Consider the following 13,668-nt stretch of genomic DNA (forward strand, 5'->3'; position numbering starts at 1 on the left):
GGCTGTTTTACCAGCAAGTGCCCCCCCCCCCCCCCCCCCCCCCCCCTCGTACAAAATAGCGAAAGGTGACAAGAAAATGATGATCGTTTGTTAAACAACTTTTTTATTCGGGTGTCCCAAATTATGAGACACATCATCAGAGTTGGTCTGTCGATTTCATGTGGCTGTGCAAAGTTTGGTTTTGTTGCAATTATCACATTTTGTGTTACTGAGCAATTCATCGGTCTCAAATGGAATCAAACGGACTGCAGTCCCAATGTATACCAGGGATTCTCTACAACACTCTATATAGACTCCCTGTGTATACGTAGGAGTGTAACGAAGTTTAACACTGTGGCAAAGTTTACTTAGACTGTGCTAAGCCTGAGAGCAAACTGGGCAGAGCCCACTTTGGTGTTGAAGAAATTAGACTTACCTCCCCTTATTAACATGTCCGCTCCCACGAAACACGATGTTTCTGGACCTGTTGTCGTCAGCGCCAACAGCAACAGGAAAGTTTTCGGTGGGGGAAAAGGTGATTATTAGAATAGAACTGACCATGGGATTGTCACCGATGTAATTATGTGGCCTAACAGTTTGGCTCAGTGAGATGTCATCTCGTGGGGATCCCAACCTACTGGCAGTAGCGTGCCCAGTTTTCGTGGATACTGCGGACTATAAATTAATAATGTGATGGCCATGCGTTGTCTGCGACATTCGTTTAGTTTAATAAAGTTCCGTCCGCACCCCTCTCTTTTCATATAGTTAATTTGTATCAGGGAGTCCTTCGGGGGAGTTCATTAAGTGCTTTTTTATATACCAGGTCTAGTCTTTTGAATGTATATGTCTCCTATTCTCGCGGGTTTCCTCGCGGTAAACACATTTTCTGCCGAGATCGACGAAGCATGATACTTAGCGGTTGTTTACATCATTGACCGGTAACTAGGAAGTGGACCAAGTCTCTGAATTAGCAAAATTTTGCAATGTAATTAATATTCGTGAGTTTTAACCAACATGGAAAAATCGTAACTTTTTCCCGCCCTATCCGATGAGATTCCCCTTCCTTACACCTAACAACGTTACTTTGTTGTTATGCCGCGAGAATGGGAGACGCCTTAAAAACTCGGCGGCGGACGACCATGTTTTTCATCGAACTCAAGTGGGATAATACACTGATGGATCAAGCAGTTGATGGGTGCACATGTTAGAGGGGGAATCTCTTCATTTAAAAACAACATGCATACATACGAAAAGAACAGCTTGTATTATTTTTTCAGCCAAGATCCGTAAGTACCGCGAGAATAGGAGAAGCCGGTATATATTTAGGGTGAGGCATTCATGTCAATTTGTGAGTTTGGTTTTTGATATGGTCGGCAGAACTCTTCCCAGGTACTGAAACAAACGTGTCCAGTACGTTGACCTATGGAAAACAATATCACACTGACCACTCATGCTTGTTGAATTAATAAATCATTATACAGTGCATAAGGCAGTTCCGGATCACAAACGAAACACCAACTGCATGTGCCTCTGCAAAAATATATCTGAAGCGACTGAGGGCAATTTCTGTCTGAGCAATGTTTCATGTTTCTCACACCAAAATATAAAATTTATTCGGTCCTGATTGACTTCAGAGATATCGCAAAAGAAAATGCTCCTCCAGTTCGGCAGTTCCAAATCATTTTAGGATATTCCAGATCACGTGACATAGCGAGGCAGTGTTTGGTTATTGATGCTCGTTTGGGGCGACAGGAGTCTGTGTCAAACAGTAGCACGTGTTTAATTGAATAGATAACAATATTGATAATGTTTGATAAACAAATAATTGACAATCACTGCAGCTAATAGTAACATCCTCTTGGTAGAAACTTTCCCGTTATGCCACGAGAATGGTAGAAAATGAAACAAACTAGCTTATGTCTACTCCAGCCTCATTGATTCCACCTCTGGCATAAGTAACCGACCATTTTTGATTGTCTTAAAAGACCACTTTCTGTTGCTGTTGTTAATAACGTAATGACATGGTGTGACCATGCCTCCCCTTTTCTCTGCCAGTGAGCAGACCAAGGAGGAAAAGTTGGAACAGGTTCTCAAGCTGGCTCAGCAAACACACTGCCACCTACATAAAAAATTTGCCTGAATGACCCTGCAAGACTGCTTGGCACTTGTAGTGAATCATACCATACTAAAATGCACCAAGTTGTTTAAAAAATAAGAACAATGTGACTTGAAAAAACAACAAAACAATTTCAACCCCGAAAGCATTGTCAGGTTGGTTTTTTCCTGACAGATTGTTCTGTACCACAAATTACGTTTTGCTGAAATGAAGATCAAAACTTTTTATGTATCTACTTTGAGCAGCAAAGAACATCTAATGAGTGAGTATATATTTTAAATAAACGGAACCGAAGTAACATCGTGGAACTAATAACTGTATTTCAACGGTAATTAACATTTTTCGGTGGTTGACAGTTTTGAGGTGATCCCTATATTCTAGTGATGCGGAGCTGACTTAACCACGTGGTTCCATAAATTGCTCATTTCTCCAAAAATATGGCAGATGTAGAGAAGAGTTTTGTTGCTTTTTACAGGTGAAAAGTATGTGCATGCAATGGAGTGTTAACATGAAGCAACTTGATGCTATTCTTATTGAGATGGGCCGTTCCGAATGAGTTACCTTTTCCTGACGTGCCAACGATAAATTGCGCGATGATAGGTATCCTTGTTACAGGGCGCACAAGTAAAAGTCTGGTTCAGATCAAGTTAAACAAAATATATCACCATAAAGTGCACTGTCTCGGCTTTAAAATGAGTGAGTGAGTGAAGAAATCCATTGAGATTTACAGTTTCTAGGAGTTAATGTATGCGGCAGTAATCACTAATACCCTTACCCACTGTATTAAATAAACTGTGTTGGTTGATGGCATGTCAACATTCTTACAAGTATGTAAACATTTGTTTTATGAAACTAGTCAGTGTCACCCCAAACATTCATACAACCACAACTAACTCACATTGTTTTTGTTTAGGTCCTACTAGACGTGTAGCTCACCAGATCCCAGATGAAATATTGAATGATCCGAAAATACAAGCTGCAGTTAAAACAGTAAGTGTAAAATACAAATGAACATGTCTTTTGATTATACTCAGAGAAATGTACCAAATGTTTATTGAAAACAAATACCAAGAAATCAAACTTATAATACTGTATTACATCAACTGATATCTGTAAAATGTCTGTGAGTTTTTGTTCACAATGATGAGAAAAGTTAATTTCACAAGTCAGTTCCACTTTTTGAGATTGTGTTGTAAGTAATTTGGACATTTTGTATTCTACATCTCACCATTGCATAAAGCTCATTGTTTCTTACTGTTCATTACACAATTTCAAATAGTTCTCATTCATTCTTAACCAATCCGGTTTGTTTCTGTGTTTTTTCAAGTTACCTTCAAACTATAACTTCGAGATCTACAAGACAATATGGAAGATTCGGTTCTCAGATGCAAAGAGAGTTGCACTGCAATTCCCTGAAGGGTTACTGCTGTTTGCATGTACTATAGCAGACATCATTGAACGGTAAGTCACTACTGTAACCATGGTGACAATTGTCATTTCGCGCTACACTGGGCTGAAACAATAGTCATTTGCCAAAATGATAGACTAGCGTATAGTGTACAGATTGAACCCAGAATTGAATGTGCTATAATGACCATTCACCAGTCAGCATTAACACAAGGACATGGTAGTATCAATGTATGTGCTCGCTACAGTTAGAATTTCACTTTGAAAAGTCCTCAAACAGAATGTTGTATATTGTTTTTGAAGAGGAACTAATGCTTTATTGCAAACATCCCACTAAACAAAGTAGGGGATGTTGGATTTACACGATTGATAAAATGCAAATGATGAAGGCAAGGAGGAAAGAGATGATGACATGAAATTAAGCTAAAATGTGACAATTTATTCCACTCCTTTGGAAATGTTTCATATGTATGGATATATATTTTGATATATAATGGCAAGCTCTCAAAATGGATCAGCCCCTACTATTTTTGTTCCTCTTTATCATAATGGCTTCTAAATATCACTTAAAGAAGTGTTTTGTGTTTTGTTTTGTTATTGATGTTTTTGAAATGTTAAGATGTAAATGTATAAACCAAGAGGTTTTAGGGTTCAGTTTCAATGTTTGGATTGTCGTGGATTTTCTTATCATGAAACCAGTGGTATCATCATTCTGATACCAATGATTTGACATGATTTTCAGTGATTCTCAGACAGAGGTGTTAAGAGGCTACCTTGCTGTTCCAGATTTACCAATGCTGACACACTGATCATGGGTGATGTGACATATGGTGCGTGTTGTGTTGATGACTTCACTGCCAAGGCTCTTGGTGCAGATCTCATGGTGCACTATGGTCACAGCTGTCTAGGTAAATACTCTACAAGAACAGATTAGTCCAGTACTCACCAAAATAGCTTGTTGCTCTGAAGAATATATCAGCTGCGTTATTGTCCTTTGTAATCAATATGGATCACAGAATCCAGTGATTGACATTATGAGCATAAATCTACATAAATGGTATAGTATGATCCACATCAGTGCATGCAATCTAGTAAGTTACATCCCACATGGGTATAATGTGTGAAGCCCACTCCTCGAGTTGTCTGTCTTCATATAGGTGGAATATTGCTAAAAGCAACATAAAATTCTCTCTCACTCGCACACTCTCTCTATCTCTCTCATTCTCTCTCTCACTCATAGTAAGTCACCTCTTGTGGCTATGTTTCCTGTTCTGTCAAATGCAAGACATCTTCAGTTAAGTAAGAGTAAACTATATTGTAACCTCCAGAGTCCCTCATTTCACTATATCATTTCCAGTGCCAATAGATCGCACGGAGGGGATACAGATGCTGTATGTGTTTGTAGACATCAAGATTGACACTCTTCACTTCCTGGACACTGTGCGCTATAACTTCCAGCCTGGCGCCAAATTGGCGCTAGTCAGTACCATACAGTTTGTGGCAGCACTACAGGTGTGAACTATCTCTCTTTCAGGAAGTACATTTGATGACATGTTCTCAGGTTTCAGTTTCAAAGACTGTATGCAATCCCAGTACCTTAAGATACTACTCCAAGATTGTTTATTGTCAATGTTATCAAAGACATTTGCATTGTATTTATGCTGTAAATGTCAAAGACTTCATTAAGGTGAGATATCAAGAGATAAATTGAAAAATGTGGAAAGTAGCATAGCAGGGGATGAAGGTATCTGCTCGTCATGCTGAAGACCTGGATTTGGCTTCCATCATGAGCCTCGATCTATGTAATTGGTATGCTATGATAGATATGAACAGTCACCAAGCCTGACCCCCTAGTGCATGCAATCCAGTAAGTTACCCCTCACATGGATATTATGTATAAAGCTCATTTCTAGTGTCAACCGCTGAGATTGCTAGTAATATTGCCTAAAGCGGCGTGAAACCATACTCACTAATCCACTGGATTAGGTGCAAGATCATTATTTACAACCCACATTCACGTGGAAAACTGTTTGGTATGGTAGCAAACAACAAACAAACAAAACCTTTGTGCCTAGGGCGCCAGCCAGGACCTGAAGTCTGACTACCAGGTGACCATTCCACAGTCGAAGCCCTTGTCACCAGGGGAGATCCTTGGCTGCACATCACCACGGTTACAAGACATCGATTCCATCATGTAAGTCATCAACATTCTCCAGCTGATTGATATGTTGACGAGTGATTACAGTGGTGACTCTGCTCTAACTATTGTGCAGAAAAGTGTAAATTCGTTGGATGTTCTTAGTCATATGTTTATGACTACCATGGAAAAGTCATGGAATTTGTCAGGAAAATAGTGAAGGAACCCTTTCGGCTAATATACATCTTAGACCGTAACACGCCAGCCGTCAGGTTTTTTCAGACATGGAATGTTGCCTTAAATCAAATTATTTGTGTCAATTGCATACTTCTGTTACCATGGTTACCGCAGTTACAAATCTGTTAAGAGATTCACTCAAAGGAGGGCTGGTACTTGTTATTATTCACCTTAGCATATCAGGCTTATTCTTTGTAAACGTGTGGAAATTACTGAAACAATATCCGTAAACTTGGAGAATGAAGTGAAGTGTTCTTTGTCACCAGTCTTGATACAAGGGAAAATTTGGGTTGTTCTCTGTCCACTCGCCATGTGTCTTTAATGCATAGTTGCATGGGGCTGAGCTGGAATTCAGTTGAGAATGGTGACAAGTACTTGAATCTGCTTGTTATGCTGACTTCTTGAACTTCCAGCTACCTGGGAGATGGCCGGTTCCACCTGGAGTCTATCATGATATCCAACCCAGATATACCTGCATACAGGTGAGTGTGTGCTGTTGTTGCTGACACAACTTAAATAATAACATAATCAGTAATGTAAAAAGGCATGAATAATCCACTGGTTGATGTCATGAAAACGGTCTTTATTGAATTGTTGATTTGCACCTTTCTCATGGATGTATACCTTCCTTGTAGATCTTTAGCCTCTTCATTAACCAGTAGCTTCATCATTGATCAAGAGTTTGAGTAGTCTAGCATATATTCATTCGCTTGTCACACCAGTGACCCAGATTTGATTCCCCACATGGGTGAAGCTCGATTCTGGTGTCCCCGGCTGTCATACTGCCAGAATATTGCTCACTGATCATTAATCTGCAGCTTCATCATGGATCAATACCCTCATCATGGATTCCGGAAACTTTTACAGCCTGTATCATTATAATCCAGTGTTCGACTAGATAAAACTTGAAGGTGCAGCATGCTCAAATAGTGTTGAACCCATCTCACTCATCGCACCATATGGATAAACCTTATTTGTCATCACTGTTGAGATCTCCACTATCTTCTCACTCTCTCCTACGCCTTGCAGATATGATCCATATGATAAGAAGTTTACACGTGAGTACTACGATACTCCCAGAATGCATCAGGTCAGGCAGGAAGCTATTGCCAGTGCAGCACGAGCGAAGAAGATTGGAGTTGTGCTTGGCACACTGGGAAGGCAGGGGTCACCAAAGATTTTAGAGGTAATTTTCATTGAAGGAACATATTATACTTTTTTTGTCTTTCTCCAGAGTGCTGATGTTTTCTTTAATTTGAAGATCTGGGTTCGCATTGATCTACAATAACCCATGCTTGTCGTGAGAGGCGACTAATCGGATTGGGTGATCAGACTCTCTGATTTGGCGGGCAAATCACTGTATCCCAATTGCATAGATCAGTGCTCGTGCTGTTGGTCACTGGATTGTCTGATCTAGCCTCAGTTATTTAGGGATCAATGCCATGTAACTGGAATATTGCTGAGTGCAGCGTGAAACTAAACTCACTGTTTTTGATTTGATGATTTCGTACTTCTTATTAGGGCAAGGGAGGTAACTATCTAGAATTTGTGAGTGAGGGATTGAGGGTAGTTTTACGTCGCTTTTGGCAATATTCAGCAACATCTTAACAGGGAACACCCAAAATGGGCTTCACTCGTTCCCATGTGGGTAATTGCACCCGGGTCTTCACCCTTGCAAGTGAATGCCTTCACCTCTACGCTACCCCACTGCCCCCTGGTATTTATGGATTCAATCATAGCGCCCTAAGTGGCAGTTGCAAGTCTTATGCATTGTGTGATAATAGTAATGATAATAATGAAAGGGCACACCTATAGCACTGAACTCCATATCACTTGGACTCTAACTGCAAACAACATGATGGACATTGTTATCCAGATAACCCAAACTGCCTGTGATGTTCTAGATGGTTAATAGTCCAGTGACTTATACCACCGGGTACCCATTTCCGGCTGGGTGAACAGAGGCAGTTTTAAAGAATCTGACTTGGGTAAAGGGAGACTACTTCATTGTGGGGCAGGACTGAACTCATAGAAACTCTCAGGACGTAAACTTCCAAACTGACTCTCCATGACCAACATTGCTTAACTTCAACTGACAAATTTGCATTCGCAAATAAGACTTCATCATGTGACTTAATTTGCTTCAAACCAATGGCGGCACTAGGTTAAGACAATTTGATTGACAATAATGAAAATCACACAATTTCTGGGTCATTACTTCAAAATGAAACTTCACATTCAAATAGACAGGAACCCAGTCACTTTGCATGTCTGTTTCAGCACATGCAGGAGAAGATCCAGTCGTCAGGCAGACACTTCATCACTGTACTGCTGTCTGAACTCTACCCAGACAAGCTAAAGCTGTTTCATGATGTAGATGCGTTAGTATTGTCTACATTTCTGTAATCAGTTTCAACCTTGAGTTTGTAAATAGTTTTTATGTCATTGTTCATTACGTGTTGTATTTCCCTGGTTAAAAACGGGATGGAATATAGGGATCTGCATGTTAATAGTTGAAACTTGTGTAGCAAGTTTCACCCAGAAATATTTAGCATTTAAAGTATAGTGGTGAACTAGACCTGTATCATGATAAGAAATAGTTGTTTTTGTGTGTATTTCTTTGACAAGTTCGTTCTTACTAAAATGATGAAAACTTGTTTCCATAAACATAGTCATTTGTGTATTGCACTTGACCACCTACATAGTCTCATCAACATTTTAAATCAAGTTTGCAGCAGATTATCATAAATATTCCCGAATTTGAATTGCAAGTCTGCCAGTTAATGTTTTAAACTGTTGCTATGGCTTTGTTGAGTTGGCTTGTATTTCATTGACTAATGTAATAGTGGTTTACAATTAATCGATTTGATTAACGATTGATCAGTAGAAAATAGTAATCAAGGAATCGATCATAGTATCTGTGGTCGATCATGACTGGTTGTTATGTATGTTTGTATCTGTACAATGCAAGCCAGTGAATATTTACACTGTTTTCAGTTAAATTTCATTTATTTAATACTTATATCACGGCATGTGTATCCAGGTCATGTCATGTAAGTCAGTATCTTGTAATAAAGGCAAGCATATGTAAGACTAACTTTATGATCCGTCATTTTGAAAATCCAGTGATCAATCATAAGAATTCAACCCATTTCCAACACTATAATATGAGCAACATTATGACTTTCTTTCCCATAGTTTTGGCCTTTTTGGGGAAATTTGGAATACTGCATAAGTAGCACATATAGGAAGACAAAAGAGTTATAAAATTTATAAATCTTTTGTAAACGTTGTACTATTGTCACCACAGTTATTGTACCTTAATGTTATATGTTTCCAGGTGGGTGCAGGTGGCCTGTCCAAGGCTCTCTATAGACTGGGGAGCATTCTTTGACAAACCGGTTCTCTCTCCATACGAGGTAAGTAAAAGCTTTCACAGTGTGCAAAGAACTGTTTTATGTCGACTATAGTCATAAATGCGAGATGTTGCCTCATACTTGGACTGGTGCAGGATTTGTTGCTACAGATTGAAGCACCTTTTAGATCTTATACTTAACAGTGAAGATTAAAATAGCTTTTAAAGATCCAGATTATTGCTTTCCACTGACCCATGCTAGTCATAAGAGACAACTATCTGGATCATGATGTCAGTCATTGGATTGTCTGGTCCATACTCAGATTTTTGTGAACTACTTAAATATGGCTTTATCCTCAAGCAGACAAAGCCTTCCATATGAATAATAATGAGATGTAAGTAAATTCACTATAGCCGATTGTTCATTGTTGTGTAAAACCATTTCAGAGTAAGAACAGGTACCCAGCAACCCTTCTTGTCGTTCAAGTTAACTTGATAGATAATCTAGTGCAATTCTATCCTGTGGATGTGGAGCATGCTGATGTGCTCTGATTGGATTAGTTGCCGTATCAGTCCCTTCATTAGGTTGGTCCAGGCTGACAAATATCTATCATAACGGTCTTTTGATTAGTCCAGACTGACAAACATCTATCATAAGGGTCTTGTGTTTTGAATGGCTGTGTGATGAGCAGTGTCCTTCACCCTTTGTCCTTCACCCTTTGTCCTTCACCTTGTGTCACTGACAAGCATTCATAAAAGGCATGTGGTATTGCTTTAGTATTGCTGTGTGATGAATGTCCTTCACCAATGTCCTTGACCTTGTTTCACGATGTTACTATGGTTACAGATGTCGGTAGCAATGAAGTCTACTGAATGGCAAGAGGTGTACCCAATGGACTTCTATGCCAACGACAGTCTGGGTGCCTGGACAGTCAACAATGAGGCCAACAGACCACCACGACTCCAGCGACGGAAACCACCTGGAAATACTGTGACTACCACTGACCAGGCGACAAAGACTGTGCCATCCTTGGACACAACAAAAGAGAAGTGCACAGGGACTGAAAACTTCCCTGAGACATGTCAGAAGTCAGAAGAGAACTGTGAAGATGCAGGGATAAAGACATTCATGACACAAGATGTGTCTGTTTCTACTGGCAAGACAGTGAATGATTGCACAAACTGTGAGTGTAAGTCATGATGAAGCTTGAAGTTTGTGGTTCAGCCCCACATGTACATATTGTGCACAGAAGATGGGAAGTGATTCAAGTGAGATTCAAGTGGCTTAGTGAGAGGGTATATCCAGGTAGGAATTAAAGCTGTTCATTGTCAGCCACAAGTTCTCCTAGTTTGTATTCTGAAGGGATAAATAATGTCAGAACTGGTTGTAATATCTCCCTTTGTTACCTGTTTCTATGTTCCATTGTTTGAGTGAGTTAAAACATTCAGTAAGAATTTCAAAGTGATAAGACAAATCTTATGGATAACAACTTCTTTGTTTGTTTACCACAAAGTTTCTGGGCTAGTTCTTGCACTTTCTTCAACGATTCACCCAGACTTTGATTCAGTTTTCAATATTAGACCTTCAATTCGATAATTTTTATTCGATTCTTAATGCATGTAAAAACATCACATTTCAGAGTTACTATAACAAAACATTAAACACTGAATCTGTATTTCCTAGATTTAACTTGGAAATCAGGAAGGTAGATGATGTAAAATTTGTTCAAACAAATAAAGTTTGATGTTTAAACAGAACAGCGCTCAAATAGGGAATCTAACCAGTTATAATGGTTGGCAAAACTAAGGTGTCAGATTTGATTTTCGATGAATCAAACCAAATCGTTGCAGTCCTATTCTTCAGGCGGATCATCCAATGTGTACCTATCAATGTGGAGCCATGATCTGGCGTCAACACACCAGTATGGACCTCTTCCAGCACATATGAACACAAAACAAAATTGAGTGAGGGAAGTCTAAGATACGTGGATGACCAACTTCTTTAATAGGAGATGTTTTGACAATGATTCTTACTCCATTACCAAGCTGGTGAAAAATTAGAATTTGATAAAAGCTTTCACACTAACAAAAATCATTGATTGCTTAACTAAATACCATATTAATTCTCAAATGTTAATTACTATGTGACAAAACTTAAGAGTCTCTCAATCTTGAGGACTTGAATATCAAGCTGCAGCTGGTTGTGTAGTCATTTGTTGCCTTGTGGAAGCATTTCTTATTCTATTCAAGAATGAGGCTGAGGTCTGATGAATGGTAATCAGCTAATTTTCACAATGCCACACCATCCTTTCCCTTGATTCTCTGCTTTATCTCAAGCTTGTCCCAGGAAGAGTTCACATTGACAAGCGGATTGCCAATCTCTTGTCAAGCAATGCCTCAGTTTTGTAATAGGATTTGCCTCTGTTGATCTGTAGAAAACCTTCAACACTGTCCCGAACTGGATGTTCAAGATTTTCTGCAGATAGTATGTTCTGTAGAAGGAACCCCAAATTTTCAATCAATGTCTCAAGTGAACTTTTCTACCTACACCCCCCCCCCTGGTTTGGGAGTTGGGTGTCTTCCCAAGCTTATCTTATCAGCGAGTGACTTTGTGATGTGAGACAGATTAACAATACTGTCCACAGCATTCCTCTATGAGTGAAACTCTTGAGCAGATGCATAGAGTATAGTTAAATCTCTGACTGTGATGTAGGTTTTGAATTGCTTGCCTTGAAATTAGCCCTGTTTTCATATCAGTGCAAATTCATGGACTGCCAAATGCTTACCTAAGATGTGGAGAGCTTAATTACTGTATTTCTAGAAATGATGGGGCAATAGTTGGTATTTTGACCTAGAATAAACTCGAGATTCATCCTTTTCTGATTAGCAGTTAGCCTCATCCACTGTGAGACTGCTTCATCATCACTGAATCATTGAATCCCTTTTGTGGGGGTACTGCATCAGTGCATGTCTTTTTACCCGTTGGATGATGTCAACAGAGGTTGTAAATGATGTGTGTGTAATTTACAAAGTAATTTGCGGTCTTCTGTTTTATGAGGCACTACTGTTTCGGTGCCCTACATAAGCCACAGGATGTGGTTTCTGAAATCTTATTTCTTGTTTTTGTTTCATGGTCTTGGTACATGTGTACAGATAGATGCACTTGGGTACAGGTAGATTCAGTAGGCTACAGTTGAATGCATTTGGGTGAAGATGAATGTAGTCAGTTCAGGTAGATGCAGCGGGGTAATGGTAGATCCAGCGGGGTAATGGTAGATGCAGCAGGGCACAGTTACATGCAAATGGATACAGATGAATATAGTTGGGTACAGGTAGATGTAGTTGTGGATAGGCTTGATACTGATTGGCTCTGACTGCACAGACTGATTGAAGGGCACAATGAGTTGACTTTAGGCAGTGAGTAAATATATATCTGAATTTACAGATGCAGTTGGGTACAGGTGGATGCATTTGCTTTTAAACATCAATAAATGCTCAGAGGTTGTAATCAAGGCTAGTATTAGGAATCAACAGGATGGGTTTACTTTACCAGTGGGACTTGAGAAACTTTTTTTTTTAAAAAAAAAACGCTGATAAAATCTGGTGATAATTCAATGGTTTGTTTAAGATATTGTGTAGCCCTAGTTATCTGAAAAGTAACATAATCTATCATAGTTAAGCTTTAGGACATTTTCGTCTACAAGTTCCTTTTGAGACCAGATGATCACTTATCCGCATATTATTTGTTAAATTGAAATAAATTTCATGCACTCACGGAAACAGCTAACATATATAAAACGTGCATATATACAACATGCATATATATGACATATATAACATGTCCAGAGGGCAAACAGAGAAGGAAATGGATGGGACTTGACTGCAAATGTAGCATTTATATTCTTGACCAAATGTGTCAGTTGTACTTTCTGTATGTCTTTCTCCTGATAACCGTTCTTCATTCTTTTCTTGCAGTAAACAAGGACATATATATAACATACTCTGAAATAGGGTCGGGGCAGATTTTAATCTCTGAATAGTTGTTGCATACAATGCAATGTGACCAAGGTCAGCATGTGGGGAACCTTACATGGATTAATATATCTTCCAGCCCAACCAACAGAATAAAATATTAAAGATAGATAAATAAAAAATCTCTATTAAGAGTAGAGAAGTCCTGTGTGATATTAATGGGTGGTAGGAAGAGATGTTCCCAAAGTTCAGAGGGTCTACAATTTTGTACAGTGTTGTACCTTAAGAGAATGTACATATGCACTGCTTTTCGAAAAGCCTGTATCCTGGATACTTTCTCCAGGTACACCCACGGCAAACGCCCAACTTGCTCCACCCCATCTGTTCTTACCACCATTTGTTTCTTCTTCCAAACATGGGGCCATCTCAATTATGATAATACAATGATTAAAGTCTCTTTATAAT

The 13,668-nt window shown here is 39.2% G+C and overlaps 1 protein-coding gene across 1 annotated transcript; it reads left to right on the plus strand.

Moving 5' to 3' along the window:
- The first annotated feature begins 415 nt into the window (after window positions 1-415).
- On the plus strand, window positions 416-10,617 carry LOC137281106 (2-(3-amino-3-carboxypropyl)histidine synthase subunit 1-like). The gene is made up of 11 exons (XM_067812241.1): window positions 416-514; window positions 3,009-3,085; window positions 3,423-3,556; window positions 4,289-4,410; window positions 4,860-5,014; window positions 5,578-5,696; window positions 6,290-6,358; window positions 6,906-7,062; window positions 8,157-8,257; window positions 9,217-9,295; window positions 10,079-10,617. The coding sequence occupies exons 1-11, from the start codon at window positions 430-432 to the stop codon at window positions 10,430-10,432; spliced, it is 1,452 nt and encodes a 483-aa protein (XP_067668342.1). The 5' UTR covers window positions 416-429; the 3' UTR covers window positions 10,433-10,617.
- The last annotated feature ends 3,051 nt before the right edge of the window (window positions 10,618-13,668 follow it).

The sequence above is a fragment of the Haliotis asinina genome, chromosome 1 (genome assembly GCF_037392515.1).
Source record: "Haliotis asinina isolate JCU_RB_2024 chromosome 1, JCU_Hal_asi_v2, whole genome shotgun sequence".
NCBI classification, from domain to species: Eukaryota; Metazoa; Mollusca; class Gastropoda; order Lepetellida; family Haliotidae; genus Haliotis; species Haliotis asinina.